Source organism: Equus caballus, chromosome 6, assembly GCF_041296265.1.
Source record: "Equus caballus isolate H_3958 breed thoroughbred chromosome 6, TB-T2T, whole genome shotgun sequence".
NCBI lineage: Eukaryota > Metazoa > Chordata > Mammalia > Perissodactyla > Equidae > Equus > Equus caballus.
Genome location: NC_091689.1, coordinates 50,092,258 through 50,109,843, shown reverse-complemented (window position 1 = coordinate 50,109,843; position 17,586 = coordinate 50,092,258). Strand labels below are relative to the sequence as shown.

The 17,586-nt window shown below is 35.5% G+C and overlaps 2 protein-coding genes across 7 annotated transcripts in view; both read left to right on the top strand.

Moving 5' to 3' along the window:
• The first annotated feature begins 1,171 nt into the window (after positions 1–1,171).
• On the top strand, positions 1,172–13,722 carry CLEC7A (C-type lectin domain containing 7A). 6 transcript variants are annotated; one of them, XM_005610931.4, is made up of 6 exons: positions 1,178–1,429; positions 3,210–3,308; positions 4,408–4,545; positions 5,671–5,822; positions 7,186–7,304; positions 7,931–9,141. In XM_005610931.4, the coding sequence occupies exons 1-6, from the start codon at positions 1,264–1,266 to the stop codon at positions 8,097–8,099; spliced, it is 843 nt and encodes a 280-aa protein (XP_005610988.3). In that variant the 5' UTR covers positions 1,178–1,263; the 3' UTR covers positions 8,100–9,141. The 6 variants fall into 6 exon arrangements, with proteins under 6 accessions (XP_014596158.1, XP_005610988.3, XP_014596157.3 ...); XM_014740671.3 differs by lacking the exon at positions 7,931–9,141 and adding an exon at positions 12,491–13,722 and having other exon boundaries at positions 1,182–1,429; XM_014740672.3 differs by lacking the exons at positions 4,408–4,545; positions 7,931–9,141 and adding an exon at positions 12,491–13,722 and having other exon boundaries at positions 1,172–1,429.
• CLEC1A (C-type lectin domain family 1 member A) overlaps positions 12,518–17,586 on the top strand; it is a 23,180-nt gene continuing 18,111 nt past the window's right edge. The window contains exons 1-2 of the mRNA XM_014740670.3: positions 12,518–12,656; positions 17,196–17,318. Coding sequence (XP_014596156.3) covers positions 12,623–12,656; positions 17,196–17,318 — 157 coding nt within the window. The 5' untranslated portion in view covers positions 12,518–12,622. The remainder of the gene's footprint in view (positions 12,657–17,195; positions 17,319–17,586) is intronic.

Genomic DNA, 17,586 nt, shown 5'->3' with positions numbered 1-17,586 from the left:
CTCTTAATACCACTCTGTGCCTTTCTCCTAGAACAGCCCAGCCTTTAAAAAGTCTCCAGTCTTTTGTTTTGGGGAAGTTGAGTTCAGTTCATGCTGGGCTCTCTTCTCTCTGTAATAGTATTACTGAATGAAATCTGTTCTCACGGCTTTAATGAGTGTCTGGCTTTGTTTATCTTTGACAACAGAAGTCTCCTTCATTCTTCTGCTTCAAAGTCTTATAAATGGGTTGGATACCTCTCTAGTTTCCAGCAGTGAGAAGCCTTTTCCACATTGCATTAATTTGGACATTATTGTGGAAATTGGAAGAGGCGAAAAAAAAATCAAACATTTAGCATAATATTTCAGTTGGAGAATTTTCCATAACCAGCTACTTGCAACATAATATGTAATGGTGAAGGAGGCAGTGCAGAATAACAGAAAAGACCATGAGTTTTGCAGCAAGAGTAGACTTTGGTTTGGTTCCTGGCTTCAATATTTTTATTAGCTTCTTAAAACTGTGCAAGAGACTAAAATTTCTATGTCTCATTTTCTTGATTTGAAAATAAGAATAATAATACCCCCCACACTGACTTGTTGGAAAACTGAGATTGAATGAGAAAACATGTGCAATAAGTAGTACTTAGCTCATAGTAATTGTTCAAAAAATAATTTACCACTTTGTGTTATTAATCTCTGACAAATCCTGAAGAGATTTGTTTCCTCTGTCTGTTGTTACAACAGTGTACCTCCTTATGGCATCCTTTATATACCTATCTGTAGGTGTCCTCTGTTAGACAATGAGCTTCTCCACAGGTATCATTTATCCTTGTATCCCCAGCTCCTGCCAATTGAAAAGATGGGCATTCTATAAATGTTTACTGAATAAGCAAGTACATGAATAAATGAATGAATGGATACTTATAGTGAAGTACTGGTGAACTCAAGGTACCAAAATTGTTTAATAGTTTACACAGGTCAAGTCAATTAATAATATCAAATTCAGTTGTGAGAGAATAATGAAAGCAGCATAAGACATTAATCTCTTCATTTTTCTTATATTTGGTCTGAAATGAAGATTTATCTATTGTACTGCCTTATGATTTTCTTGAGTCATTAGCGTCAGAAACAGGATCTAAAAATACAAATGGGAAATTACCACAGCATAGTTTTCATTTCCTGCTTTTGGATATCTGGTTGGACGACTTAAGCTCAACTTGTTAAAGCTCAGTAAATAACTGTCCCACATGATTTGACTCATAGATTCTCTTTTGTCCACAGGCAGTTATGTTAGGAGAAGAGAGGAGAGAGTTCTCAAACGCTATGTCAATTCAGGAACTCAGTAGAACAATGGAATACCATTCTGGGTTAGAAAATTTGGATGAAGATGGATATACTCAGTTAGACTTCAGCTCTCGAGACATCACCAGGAGGCCTGTGGTCTCAGAGAAAGGTATTTTTTCTTTCTGCCTTCAAAATTCTCATTTTCATCAACTAAAACCCATATGGGGAGAAAATTTGAGAGATGTGATTGTAGGGATTTTATTAATATGTTTTGAAAGGTTTTCAGAAATCACTGAAGATAATTTGAATATACACTAAAGCTTTTCTCATGCAACCATTCAATGATTAATTAATTATTAGTATTTACATTAACTATTATGATGGCAGAAAATACAATTTCTATATTCTATAGAAATAGGCACTTCAGCAGGAAGGAGCTGGTAATAAGTGTGATGAAATGTAAAGATGAAAGAATGTCAATGGGAGTGACTTGTTCCTTTTGATAGAGAGGAGTGAATTGTAGAATGGAGGTCAAGGAAACTTAAAGAAGTGTATATGAACAACATCAGGATATTGGAGCAAAGAATGAAAGGATGCAAGGCAGGTGAGGGAAAAAAACCAAACATGATTTTGTGGTAAAGGCCGAAAGGAAGTCAGAAGTCATAGAGTTTAGAATCCTGAATCTGATATGATTTTTGTGGTAAGAGATTAATTTGGATTTTTTTTAAACAAAAGCAAGTCAATTAGGAAGACATGAGTCTTAAACAAAATATAAAAGGAGTGAAATATGGAGAAGGGCATTAAAAGATCTCTCTCTTCATAGAATGAGTCATTTAGTCTCCTCCCATTCTCCTATTTGACAATTTTCTGAAATGCTTGCACTGCTTATTCTCAGTCAAAGGTAGAGCTATGTTCTTGCTGTGGTGATGTTAGCATAAAACGAATTCCCTGTTATCAACAGAGAGATTATTTACAGGTTTTGACATCAGAATTTGCTCTCTTCTGCTTTCTGGTAAAATCACATTGCACAATTATTTTCCTTTCACCGCTTAACGCAATTTTTCCCTTGGGCAATCTGTTGAGGAAGAGTGAAAAAATTGGATGATGCAAGAGGTAGGGAGGCAACTGTGAGTTTATGCATATGTGTGGACAGTGAGTTACCTGTAATGTGCTCGTTGTCTCTAAACTAGGTGATTTTTATGTGTGTTAGCTCATTTAATACCCACAATAATATCTTTTGAAGTATTGTTACTCCAATTTTTCACAAAGAGAAATGAAAAAATAAAGGAAGTAATTTGCCTAAGGCAACAAATGAGTGAAAAGGGAAGGTTGCTTTTAGTAACCAATGCTATTTCCCCTACATTAAACTGCCTTTTCTAATAATAAGTGGGATTTCAAGGATCCTGGTAGTGTCAAGACCCATGGACATCAGTGTGAAACTTAAATCAGGACTGCATAAATAACAAGACACTGTGCCCAAATTACAATTGCAGAACCCTAAGAGGTATGCTAAAGTGGAGAAAAATCCAGACTAATCCTAGATGACTAGAGTATCTGGGTATCAGTGATTAACTTTAGAATTTGCCAGATTTTTTTTTTTTTGAAGATTGGTTCCTGAGCTAACATCTGTTACCAATCTTCTTTTTTTATCTTCTTCTTCTTCCCCCTGAAGCCCCCCAGTACATAGTTGTATATTCTAGCTATAGGTCCTTCTGGTTGTGCTATGTGACATGCCGCCTCAGCATGGCTTGATGAGCGGTGCCATGTCTGCACCCAGGATCTGAATGGGTGAAACCCTGGGCCACTGAAGAAGAGCGCATGAACTTAACAACTCGGCCATGGAGCCAGCCCCTAGAATTTGCCAGGTTTTGATGAACTGTAGAATTAAAGTGATTTTCGACCCATCATTCTATTTCTTCATTTAATTTCTGCTCCCTCTGGCTCCTCAGGAACTTGTGCTGCATCTCCTCGTTGGTGTCCCATTGCAGTGACTTTGGGAATCCTGTGTTTAGTAATACTGGTGATAGCTGTGGTCCTGGGTACTATGGGTGAGTATTGGTGGAGGAGGTTAACAACAGATATTTCATAAGCATTTATAATGTTCCAGGCACTCTTTAAAAGCTTGATATGCATAATAAAATTTAATCTGTATATTAACCCTATTGAATTGGTACTACTAATTCTCATTTTATTTATAAGGGAGGTGACAGAATGAGAGTTTATTTTGTTTTTCCAGGGTCATAAAGCAGTCAGTGGTGGGATCATGATTAGAAATTCAGGTGAATTATCTAAAAAACTCATACTCTTAACTATATGGTCTACTACCCTCCTTGAATAGCTGGTTTCAAAGCTGTGGAAGTCCCAGGATAAATTAATGGAAGGAAACCAGTGGAGCTGAAAAAGGAAGTACAATATAGTACTTATCTTCCTACTGAAATAAAGTCTCTAAAGAGACTACAAGCTATTTTTATGAGTCTCATGATTTAAGGAAATTGTTTTCTATCTAATCTTTAATCTAATCTCCTTTGGATATACCAAGAATTACCTGAGGCTCTTACTAAGTGTTAAGTAGATATTTTGTGATGGATGAATAAACGTTAGATTTTAAATCTCATGCATTTTATTGTCAATAAAGTATTATTGTGCCTTTAGAGAGCCTCCATTAGATTCCTTAATTAGTCAAATGTTTATTGAGTATATATTTGTTATAGATGCTGGGAAGGTTCTGAAGAAGCTCCCATTTTCAAATAGAAGAAATATAGTTTTATTACTATTTCAAATCCATCTTGGCTCCAACGGACTGTATTCCATTTGCCTCTTATTTTCTCCCTCAAAATCTTTCTTCTCTATATCATTTTTCTCTTTGTACTACACATCCTTCGTAGTAGTTATTTCTTTCTTTCCATCTATCTAATCTATCTGTCATCTAATCTTTCTGTTTATCTATCTATCTATCTATCTATCTATCTATCTATCTATCTATTTCTATCTTTACCTCTCCATCAGCAATGTATTTTCTATTTATCGTTAATCAACAATGTATCCCTTTATACTCCAGGAAAAATATGAGTTATGGGATTTTAATTTTCAAACATAGTAGAGTGACTTTTTTTTCCTTGTCATTATTATTGTTGTTGGTATATGAAGCTATTTGGAGATCCAATTCAGGGAGCAACCCATTGAAGAACGACAACTTTCCATCGAGAAATAAAGAGAGCTGCAGTCAATCTACACAATCATCTTTAGAAGAGAGTGTGGCTCCCACCAAGACTCTCACAACCAAAGGCAAGGGAAGAGTTAAAGGATTAACAGAACCCTTGATTCAGGAGGGTTAATTCTTGTTACTAAGGCCTGGAACAGAGGGAATGAAGACAGTATTTTAAATGCGGTGATTATGCATTCAAGGAAGGCAGGCACACAGGTAGTATTATCTCAGTACAATACGCCCCATCATGTAAACAGTAAAGTGATATTGTAAATACTCCATGTACTTGGCTGAACAGTTCTAAGTCATTTTTGTTTTTGTTTTTTTTTTCTTCAAATCAGTGACTAGTTTATAACTGGCTATGCGTTTAAGCCTATAGGAGATTGTATAATTTAATGTGAAGGAGAGAAATGCTCTCTCCCTTTAGGGAACTGACATTTTTAAGTGATATAATTAGAATAGGAAACAGGACATCAGAAAGGAAGAAAGAGACAAAAAGGAAAGAAGGAAAAATGGTGTTAAGAATTGAGGCTAAATTAAACATATGCAAAAGAGATAGACCTAACAGATATATCCTGAAAAGTCTGGTTAAACTTGTTTTTCTTTAATCACACAATTTCATTACGATTTTATATACACTTGACCTTTATTTTCAATTGCATTATAACTGACTATGACAATATTTTGACTTCAATTTTCTATCTTTGGACCCATACCTCATCACTATTTGTATCAAGTAGCTAATAATACAAAACAGAGATACTATGTAATGTGAATAATTGCTCTTCTACTTTTCTCACTTGGAGAGTTGCATTCTGAAATGGATCTCACACTTGTAAAAAACGTTAATATGAAATTACTGTATTCTTCAATGATTAACTTGAAGTCGATTCTTTTTAAGAGTTATCCTTGATAAAGGGAATTCTGGGATGAATTTGAAGGAATGGAAGACATGTCAAGAAGGAAAGGAGAGTTGACTGTCTAAAACGCTGTTTATAGTTCTCAATTTTTAAATTTTAAATGAAGGGGGGATTTTAATGTTGTCTCTTCTGTAAAATAACATCCCTATTATTTGAATTGAAAATAAAGTATATTATTTGCAATTCATTGATTATTTATGAAGTGTCCTCAGGCTGAATGGTGCTTGCACTGAAAGAGTGAATTTTTATCATATGAACCTCATTGTGCTTATCTTTTATTTCCAGGAGTTCTTGTCAGCTCTTGTCCCCCTAACTGGATCATGCATGAGAATAGCTGTTATCTGTTTAGTACATCATTAGATTCATGGGATAGAAGTAAAAGGCAGTGCTCTCAACTGGGCTCTACTCTCCTGAAGATAGACAGCTCAGAAGAATTAGTAAGTGCCAATTTCAATTATAATTATCTGTGGTCTATACCGAGCGGAAAAACAGAAGTAGTTTCTATGTAATGATAATTTTCCCTAAGAGGAAGTCTTTAATATTCTCCATAATTATAATAGCATGCATTAAGCAGGTAAAGCATATAATTTATGCTATTTTTAATTAATTAATTTAAAAAATAAGCACATTTCACCTTAAAACAAATCTTTTCAAATGCTCTCAAGTTTGCACGACTATAATAATCAGGCCACTACTCATTTTTATGGGTTTGGAGTTCACTTTTTAAATTTGGTGGGCTAAAATGGAAAATTATCCCCCTTATCATAATTATCAAGAAAAGTAGCAGCAATTGTAATATGCATTTATAAATCCTTTACTCCTTGCAAAATACTGGGAAAGGCAAAGAAGTTAAAAAATTAAACTTGCTATTGCAATGCTCATGTAATTTGTAAGAAAAAAAGAAACAATCAACAGCTATTAAAAGTTAAATATCTGATATTGGCAACAAATGTGATAAGAATTCAAAGAGAGATCTCTGTTGACAGAGAAAATTCTACAGAAAAAGCGGGACTTACAATCCATCATTAATGAAGGATAGAACTCAGATAGGCTATGATAAGGGGTTAATAGTCAGGAAACATCCTATACTATAAACTAAAACAATCTATAACTTCTCCACTTACTTTTACTAGTCTCAGTTTTTTTCGTTTCTGTCACATCTTACCCAATAGTTGTAGTTCATCTGAAAATTAATGGAAGTAGATGCATGGCAAAGAAAGAGAATGAGGCTGGAAGTCTTTCTGGTTTTTAGACTTTGCTATAATTGCTACTGTATTATGCTATATTTGTTAACAATTCAAATATCATCATTAAACCTCAGATTACTTATTCATAAAACATGCAGTGGTACTAAATTATTTTTAAGTTGTTATCTAACTCGGAGAAATGTTTAACTAAGGTTGTGTAAATTTTTATTTACAGTTTGAGGCTAAGATAGTGCTCTGTCATCTATGGAAATTGCCTAGGGACTCTGTCATCCTTGGATTTTGTCAGATAGCTGAATGGAGACAGCACAATTTGACATTAGGGATCTATCCTTTATTGAAAAATTAAACAATAATGACTCAAGAAATGAAACATGCCTTTTGCAACACTCAATGGCATTCAAGAATCAGCACTTTTCTCTTGGTTTAAGCCAGTGTATGCATGCATCCTTCATCAAGGTGATTTAACCTGTTGTCTTTTTCTCAATGTCTGTAACAGTCTCTCTGTCTCTTCTGTCTTTGTCTCTCTATCTCTATCGTCTCTATCTCTACGTCTCTCTCCTTGACGGGTATTTGTATTTATGCTTCCCTACAGGAATTTATAGCAAGGCAAGTGTCTTCCCAACCTGATAATTCATTTTGGATAGGACTTTCTCGCCATCAGAAGGAAGGCCCATGGCTCTGGGAGGATGGCTCAATATTCTCTTCTAACTTGTAAGTATCTGGAAAAACAAAGCTTTCTTTCTTTCTTTCTCAGAGAGGTGAGAGCATGCTAAGAAGTTAAGAAGCTGATTTGTTGACCATGTAAAGAAAGAGAGAGACAAAGACACAGAGTGATGGAGAGAGAGAAAGACTGAGCCAGGAAAAAAGGAAACAAGAACATAGAGGAGGACGTTATAGTCAAAAGGGCTACGTGGCCATCTAAAGCTATCAACACAAGAGTTCCCTCAGCTTTCCTACCAGAAGGGCGTTTGTTTGAAGTTGTCCAGTAAGGAACAATCACTGTCATTCAGTGTTAAACTGTGGTTAAGAGCATAGGTTTTGAAGTCAGTTCTCAGCTTGAGTTAATGTTTGGCCCACTCACTGTGTAAAATTGGATAAGTTGCTTAAGGCACCCGAGCCCCTCTTTCTTCATCTGTAAATGAGAAAAAAAATAGTACCCACCTCTTAGTATTTTGAGATAAAGGAGATAAAAACACTTAGCATAGTGTCTTATACACAGTGTGTGATACATGCTATTATCGTTAATTTTAAAAGCAAGTACATTTCATGTTTTATAAAGTTTTTAAAACATATTGCACATTTGCATGGTTATAAAGTCTTCCTCATTGTGTTTCCAGAGAAACAAGCTTCTCAATTCTAACCCTGACTAATACACACATGATGAGGAATAATTTATATATGGAGAATTATTATGAGGAACTGGCTTACATGATTATGGAGACTGAGAAGTCCCACAGTCTGCTGTCTGCAAGTTGGAGACCCAGGAAAGCCTGTGGTGTAATTTAGTCCAAGTATGAAGAACTGAGAACCAGGGAGCCGATGGTGTAACTCCCAGCGCCAGGGAAGGAGAAGATGAGACGAGATGAAATGTCTCTGCTCAGGCAGTGAAGCAGAAAAAGGAACAAATTTCTCTTTCTTCTCCCTTTTTGTTCTGTGTAGGCCCTCCGTGGATTGGTTGATGCCCACCCACGTTAAGGAGGGCCATCCACTTTACTGAGTCCACTGATTCAAACGGCCCACTCGGAAATAATTTTATCTGGCTGTGGCCAATAAAGTTTACACATAAAATTAACCAGTACAAAGTGCTGAGGTCCTCCTTACTGCAATTGTCATTCATTATTTTTTTTAATATCTGCAGAATATGAAATTATATTCTCCTTTGAAGTTTCTATTATTCATGTGTGTGTGCACCTCTATTTCTTTCTTCTTTTTCTTCTTTCAATCTCAGTAGCTGTAGTTTTCCAATTTAATTAGTCTTTTCAAAGAAAAAACTTTTGGCTTGTTGTTGCTCTCTCTTTTTTCCCTCTGTGCCTTTTTTTCCTTTCTCTCATTAGTTTCGGTTCTCGTCTTTATTACTTCCTTCCATCCAATTTCTTTGTGTTGAACTTGCTGTTCTCTCTCTAACTTCTTGTATGGATGCTAGACACACACAGTTTACCCTTTCTTTTTCTCAACTATGTGCATTTAAGGCTATCATTTTAATGTATTTTCATTGTCATTCAGTTCAAAATACTTCCTAATTTCCATTATGAGTTTTTCTTTGACTCATGAATTACTTAAAAATGTAATTCTTAATTTATAAGTATATGTGTGTTTCTAGTTATCTCTTTACTTTAGGTTTCAGCCTTATTCCATTATAATCAGAAAACATATTCATTGTGATGGCAATTCCCTGATTTTTGTCTGCTTCTTCTCATACTGAGAGAATTGTATTAAAATTTTCCATTGTATTCTACTTAGAATTCTGTAAACATTTTATTTGATGTGTTGGAGCCACGTTATCAGGCACAGATAGATTTAGAATTATTAAATCTTACAGTGTATGGTCTATTCAGTGTTACTTTTTCTTTTTCTTTCCTTATTTTAGACTGATTTAGTACTTTCTATTAGTCTGCAATTTTTATATCAATTTGGAATTTACTCTTACTAACTTTTTGGTAGTTACTCCAGAGATTGCATGACTTCTTCACCATCAAAGTCTAATATTAATTGGCCTTTTTACGTTCTTCCTGGGCAGTATAAAATCTTAGAATATTCCTGTACTCTCTTTACTACGTCCCTGATTGGCATGCTATTACTTTTGTGTATTTTAATACTTTTCTGTTTGGCAGTTTTATTTTTTATTTATTCTTGCACTAAAATAGTCCTTTGTTTTTTATTAAATTTTTATCTTGGATGAGTTTATTTCACAGTATTAGATTAAATAAATGGTACATCAACAGTTTATGGTCTCTTAGATTGAAAAACATATAACCCTAGAAAACACTAGATGTATAGATTTACGCAGTCACTTAATCTAGATTTCCCCACATATTTATGATTTTCATTTTCTTATTCCTTTCTGCCTCTCCTACTTTCCATTTTGAATCATTTACTTAAATTTGAAGACTATTCTTTACTATTTCCTTTAGATTTGAAGTTTTAGGGTTAAGTTTTCTGTTTGTCTAACACTGTCTTTATTTCAACTTTTCTAAAAAATATTTTCAAGTATAAAATTAGAGATTTGTATTATTTTTCTTTCAGCCATTCAAAGATGCTATTATTTTTTTCTCTTTTTTATTGTTTTTTTGAAAGATCAGCTGTTTGAAGGTAATAGATGGTTGAAATCTGATGTCTTTTTTCAGCTTTGGAAAATTCTCAGCTATGCTTGCTCCAAATGTTGCTTCCTCGATGTCTTTCTTCCCTTCTTCTGGGATTCCAGTGACAAGCATTATAGACCCATTCTCATATCCTATATGTCTCATTTGCTTTTTTCTCTTTTTGCTGTAATCTAGATATTCACTCTCATCTGTCTTCTAGTTCATTAATTTTTTCTAATCTGTGGCTAACCTGCTATAAAAACTTCCATTATGTTTTTTTTTTATCATTGTTTTAATAGTTTGTTTGTATGTTTTTATGACTGTGCTAATAAATAGGCAAATGCAGAGACCAATGTTGTCAACACTCTATACCTACCATCTCGATTTAACAACTTATGTTGACATTTGGACACATTGGGACATATTCACGTCATCTTCTTTTCTCTTAAGTAAATACAGTGTGGCAAATGCAGTTGATACCACCTTTTCTCTCTATTTCTTTCCAGAAGTTACTTCTATACTGAAATTGGTGAATATCAATTTTATCTAGATTTTGACACTTTACTACCTATCTACATATTGTCTGTAAACCATGGTATTTTCCACTTGTTTTAAATTTAAATATATATTAGCACCCTTACATAATCTTGTACAATTTGTTTCAGTCACTCAACATCCTCTTATTCAATGGTATTCCAGTATACAAACAGACCACCAATTTATTCATCCATTGCCTTGCTGGTGGCAATTAGGTTGTTAGCAATTCATTGACCTTTTAAATAATGTTATAGTGCATACCTTTATATAGGCCTTCTTGAGTACATGTTCAAGAATTTTTCTACAACACCTAACTCAAAGTGCAGTTGCTGCATCAAAGTTTATAAACATCTTCATGTATTTTTTTAGAAATTGTCTGGGGCTGGCCTGTGGCACAGTGGTTAAGTGCACATGTTCCACTTCTTGGTGGCCCGGGGTTTGCAGGTTGGGATCCCAGGTGGGACATGGCACCGCTTGGCATGCCATGCTGTGGTAGGCATCCCACACAGAAAGTAGAGGAAGATGGGTGCAGATGTTAGCTCAGGGCCAGGCTTCCTCAGCAAAAAGAGGAGGACTGGCAGCAATTAGCTCAGGGCTAATCTTCCTCAAAAAAAAAAAAAAAAGAAAAAGAAATTGTCATTCTGCTTTCCAAATAGAACTATTTACATTCCCACAAGAAAAAAAAACTATGAAAATTGCCATTTCTCCCCATCTTCACCAACACTTGAAAACACTATTGGTTTTCTAAGTTGCGTTTTGTGATTTTTTTTTGAGGAAGATTAGCCCTGAGCTAACATCTGCTGTCAATCCTCCTTTTTTTGCTGAGGAAGACTGGCCCTGAGCTAATATCCGTGCCCATCTTCCTCTACTTTCTATGTGGGATGCCTACCACAGTATGGCTTGCCAAGCAGTGCCATGTCCACACCCGGGATGGGAACCAGTGAACCCCGGGCCTCCAAAGCGGAAGGTGCGAACTTAACCACTGTGCCACCAGACTGGCCCCAGTTTTCTAAGTTTTTAATGTTGTTTAGTAAGTTTTTCAGTTCTATAATTTCAACTTGGTTCTTTCTCAAATCCACCCTGTCACTATTTATAATTCCTGACTTTCTTCCAACATTCTCAATATTGCCTTTTAAATCCTACAATATACTGAGTATAGTTGCTTTAACATCTATGTTTGATAATTCCAAAGTCTTATACTCATGTGTGTCTGTTTCTATTATATTTTTTCTCCTTTTTTTATTTGTGTTGATTTGTTTTCTTAGATCCCCGATGATTTTTGATAGCGTGTTTAACATTATATCTTAAATGTTTATAAAATTAATTTGAAGTTTACGCAATGGCTTTTCATTTGCTTCTGGTAGGCACCATTGGGTGTGAATGGTACAAACTGCTGAATATGATCATATTTTGATTTTAACACCACTTAACTCTTTCATTTTCACTAGCCCAAGATCAGTGAATTTATTAACATACAATCTTGATAAAATATATCTCCTACTTTTCTATGGCACTTGTTTGTCTTGAATTTTCTTTTGTTCTTTTAAACATTTGACTAGAGGAGTCTTTCTAAAATCACAAGAGTGGGCCCAAATTAATATTTGGGTATATTACTACTCCTTGGTGGCAGTAACTTACCTCCCCTTTAGCATTAACAATTCAATCTGGTGTACTCACTATATACACCCAATAATTGTTACACTATACTTCCTGCTTTTTTGGTAAATAGACTTCTAGTAAGAGGTTGAAAGATAAATAAAGAACTTTCTACAGAATGTTACATAGTTTTTCTTCTTTGTCAGAAGCTTTATTTAATTTTATGCACCTTGTAGTATTTCATAAAAAATAATTTGAGTCATTTTTCTGCCTTAATAATGAAGTCTATTCTGTTACCATTTGAGAACCAATATAGTCTAAATTCAAGTTTCCTTTTCCAATAATATAGACGCTTCAGAAACTCTCTCCACCAATATCCTTACCAATTTATTTCAGCATTGTGTAGACAGTAGACAGTATTCGTTAGGTTTATTCTAATTACCTCATTCTATTTTATTTTAACAGGTTTCAAATCAGAAGCACAGTTATGGAGGAAAACTCATCTCACAATTGTGTATGGATTCACCTATCAATCATTTACGACCAACTCTGTAGTGTACTCTCATACAGTATTTGTGAGAAGAAACTGTGAATACAATGATGGGATGTTGGTGTGGAGGAGCAGAGAGAAGTATGTAAGATATTAAGGAGGGCATAAAACAAAACAGAAAATAGAGATATTAAGGTCAAAATAAGTGCTAAAAACATCAAGAAAGCCCTGCCAACTTTGAATCTTGGCTGAGCAACAGGATGGAGAGGCTGTGATTTTTGCAAATATCAACTTTACTGGTAGGCCAGTATTATGTTCTAGTTAATAGAACCCTAGAAATGGAGTCAGGGCAGCTGAACTTGAATTTTGATTTTACCACTGATTTGGTGTTTACCTGGGATTAGCCACAGATCCTTGGTGTTTCAAGAAGATCTTAATTTTTGGCTATACCAGAGTTGTTTTTGTCCTTAATAAGTGCCACTGGAGTAGACATGGTGTCTTTCCATAATTTATTCCTCCAATTCTAGCAGTATATCAGACACAGGGGGAGGACAAAATATATTTCTAAATAGCTAAATGAAGAAATGAAAAATTGTCTTTACTGCAATCAGAGCTATTTTATTATTTTGTTTATCAATATAGTCATCATTGTGATCAAAAGCGTCATGAAAAAGCAGCAACTCCATCTTTTAAATAGCCCAGAGAATATGTCTGCCACATTTCTGACTACTAGGTTCTTGTATAATGTGAAATTATAGGAAAACTGCTCTTATAAGAAAGCTTTCTCTTTTTAAAATACTACCAATCAAAAAAAGGTCTGGTAATGAATAGAAAAAATGTAACCAAACTTATTGAAGAGGTATTAAAATTTTGGAATGCAAAACATGTTTATTATTTTTTATTATTAGTGTTTGCAGTTTTCAGCAATTCCTCAGTAATTACTGTAAAAACGAATTATTGGAACATAACTATGTTTCCTCATATGATGATTCGTTTCTTTCTTATTTTCTTTTTAAACTTTCCCATTAGTACTATTTTTATTTCCAGTGGGGATTTCCATATTATTGGAGAGGCATTTACAGCCTTTCTGTGTTTATTAATATGTGAACAGAAATTGTATCAAGTTCACTGAATTTTTCACTTTAAAATGGTCAATGTTATGTTATGAAAATTTCACTTTAATAAAAAAAAAAGTTAATCAAAGAAACTTTGGCCTCCAGATTACGTGCTGTGTGTAATAAACACTATCACAGTTTGCCTTCTCTGCAAAAATAATGATGCATTTGGCCTTGGGGAAGAGGTAGTGTGGTAGATAGTTTTGTGTTGAAGAATAAATATGAGATCTTAAATACTTAAAAATCTAAGAGAAGAAGATAGAGATTTTTGGTGAAGTTTACTACTGTCTTTTAATATGCAAACCTGTGTTGTCACTATCTGAAAGGAAATGTGGAAAGAGCAAAGATAATCCACGGTGAGAATGAAATTAAGGCACAAGCTGGGATTCTGAAGAGATGCCAGTTTTAATTTGTTTAATTTGTTTTTGGTTTAATTGGTTCCCCCCTAGAATGGAGTGGATGAGTTGAAGAAGTCATAATAATCAAGGAAGATAATTCTGGATGATAATTGTCCAGCTGTACTTATCTAGAACAGACAGGCTAGGTAACAATAACATGACTTAAAGAGAAAGCATGAATATGACAAAAGTGATGATGTAAAGTTAAGTTGCTCTGGGTTGCCCAAGGTATGCTATACCTGAGCTGTGGATAGAGTGTTTATACTACAGCTTACATGGAAATGCACATGGGAATGAACAGAAAACATCCACACTTTTCCAAGAGACAGAAAAGAGAAAATAGTTGCTAACTGCATTTATGTCTAAAAGGTAAATTCAAGATGAGTAATAATCATACTAGAGGAAATACTTACCTATTCAAGGTCCACCATCTTCTCTTGCCTGAATTATTGGAATCACTTTCAGAGTAGTCTCCCAGCATCCAGCCTTGTCCTTCTATAGTCCATATTCAGACATAGCAAAGTGAGTCCACTAAATTTAAAACAAATCATGTCAACCCTCTACCAAAACTCTCTTCGACTTCCCATACAAGTCAGAGTAAAAAAAAAAATCAAAACTAAAAACAAAAGACTTTTACAATTATCTATAAGACAATTACTGTGGCCCACTTTACTCCTTTGAGCTAATCTACTTTTCTCCTCTTTACTCATTCCATTTAGGACACTGGTTTCTCTATTATTTCTCAACCACAGCTGACATGTTTCCACTTCAGGACCTTAGAGCTTCCTGTTTTCTTTACCTGAATGATTCTTACCCCAGACATCTACCTGCAGGGCCTACTCCTCCACCTCTTTCAAGTCTCTGAACAAATATCACTTTCTGAAATGAGGCTGACTCTGATTATCTATTTAAAATTACTTCTTCCTCTATATTCTTAACTTCCTTTACCCTCCATATATTTTCATATCTCTTATCACAGTCTCATATATTCTACTATGTGTTTACTTATTCTTTCTTGTATATCATCTGCCTTCCTCCATAGAATGTAGGCTCTAAAAGTACACAGGGTTTTGTTTTACACTGATGTATCCCAGAATCAGAATAGCACCTGCCAAAAAGTAAGTGTTCAAAAACTATTTTTGTCATTGTTAAAAAAATAAGTAAGAAATAAAAATGCAGCAATGTATATTGCTTGTCAAAAATTATCAAGGATTGGGGCCGGCTCCGTGGCCCAGTGGTTAAGTTCGCGCGCTCCGCTGCGGCGGCCCAGGGTTCGGATCCTGGGCACGGACATGGCACTGCTCGTCAGGCCACGTTGAGGCGGTGTCCCACATCCCACAACTAGAAGGACCTGCAACTAAGATATACAACTGTGTACAGGGAGGTTTGGGGAGATAAAAGCAGAAAAAAAAAAAAGATTGGCAACAGTTGTTAGCCCAGGTGCCAATCTTAAAAAAAAAAAAAATTATCAAGGATCTACTTGAATCACTGAAGTTTGGAAATAATCCCAATCACTATTGCATTAGAATCATAATTACCAGCATCTCCTAAATGTGTGTTTTTTTTTCAGGCCCTAGCTATCGCAATTTCTAATATTCTGTCTTTCTGCTTCATTCTCATATGTGCTTCTCTTACCTCTCCTTTCAAATTTTTTACTGACTTCTCTTCTATAATATTTTCTAAATCATCAATCCAATGTGAATGACCAAATAATTTTTGATTTCCTACTTTTTTTGAGGGGGAAGATTTGCCCTAAGCTAATACCTGTTGCCAATCTTCCTCCTTTTTTCTTCTCCCCCCACAAAAAACTCCAGTATATAGTTGAGGATAGTTGTACATTCTTCTGGTTCTTCTTTGTGAGCTGCCGCCACACCATGGCTACTGACAGAGTGGTGGAGTTCCCCGCCCAGGAACTGACCTGGGCCCCAAAGCTGAACTTTAACTCTTTAACCACAAGGTGATCAGGGCTGGCTCTTGATTTCCTACTTTTTACAAGTCATTATGCAGGAGAAAGGTCTCTTTAGGTTTGTTTTATTTAGAATAACCTGATGAACAATACATGGCTTGAGACACATAGTGAATCCACAATTTACACTTCCTGATTTGTTCCTCATAGGGCCTGGTTGCCCTACCCGAAGAATCTTCCACACTCCTTTATATTTACTATGTTTGATTTAGCCTGGCTATTACCTAAAACATAGAAAAGTATTGGTTGAATAATATATTTCTATTATATAGCTTCAGGAAGAATTTTTGTACATCATCTAAAATAATCTTCTCATTTCCTTCTGAGCTTAGGAAATTTAGGCAAAAATTGTTACTTGGCTTCTCAAACTCACAGGCAGTAATAATTCTAAGAGCCCTGACTTCCAGTAAAATGTGTAATTGTTCATGATCATGATGTATCAAATGTGCTACAAAATGTTAAATTGAGTCCAAATACTGTAAGAAGAAAGATGATTGAATTGACAGCAGGAGAGCATTTTTAAAGCTAATTCTGTCACTAATCAGCTACATGACTTTAGAGCAATCACTTCATCTAGCTGGGCTTCAATTTCTCTTTTTGTAACATGAAAGAGTAGAATCGATTAAATATCCTTAAAAGGACTCGTTTGTGCTGACATTACAAGTATATGATGCTTTATACCCTGCCTTTGGAGAAAGGAAGAAGCTTGTCCTATAGACTCTTCTCTTTTCATGAAGGCTTGGAGAGGTTAAATTTAATCTAAGGGACTCAGTGAGTATATGATGGGTAAGAAATTGGGTGGTATGTATCTCTGTGACTGATTAATGTTCTGCAGAGTCTGAAGGAATCTGTGTGATTGTAAGGTCTTGTCTTCTTTATGCTGTAGTAACACAGGAATTACAAACATGAACAAAAGAGCTCTGAGAAGGGCAACACCTTCAGTCATTGTTCGGACAGAGACCGCCCAAATAGAAAACACATGCTGCTTCCCCTCCGCCTGACCAATTTGGCATTCAGAGCACAAGTTCACAGAAGAGGGGCTGGGCTTCTCCAGGCAGGAACTAGAGTCAGAGGCTTCCCCTGCTACTTGCTGGGAGAGAAGAACATTAGGAATGCCTTTCAGTGCCTCGCTTCCTGAACTGTCCCACAGTAGCCTGGCGGCCTGGGGCCATCTGACCACAGCTCTCCTTCACCCCTGTAGGAATCCAGATGCAGGCCAAGTACAGCAGCACGAGGGACATTCTGGATGCTGATGGGGACACCACCATGAGCCTGCATTCTCAAGCCTCTACTACAACCCAGCGGCCAGAGCCTGGGAACACAGGTACTCTGTCTCCCAAGTCCAAATTGGCCAGACCCTTGAGAAATGCATGAGATGAGCTACCTCTCCTAGAAATGTACAAAATGGAGGAAAGAGAGAAAATGTATTCATGATTTACAATAATGTGTAACTGTGCACTTTTCACAACTTATGTGCCACACGTACGAACATCTGAAAAATTAAACTCAGTACATACACAGATGTTTATTTTTCTAAGATTCTACTGCTGGCAGAGTGTTTTGCAGTTGAGGGTGTGTTGCTTTTACCAAGT

Bases quoted from the DNA above. Each gene is read 5' to 3' on its own strand.
- CLEC7A (XM_005610931.4), top strand. From the start codon at position 1,264: ATGTTAGGAGAAGAGAGGAGAGAGTTCTCAAACGCTATGTCAATTCAG. The intron at 4,546-5,670 runs GCAAGGGAAGAG...TTTTATTTCCAG, and splicing joins CAAGACTCTCACAACCAAAG to GAGTTCTTGTCAGCTCTTGT. The intron at 5,823-7,185 runs GTAAGTGCCAAT...GCTTCCCTACAG, and splicing joins TAGACAGCTCAGAAGAATTA to GAATTTATAGCAAGGCAAGT.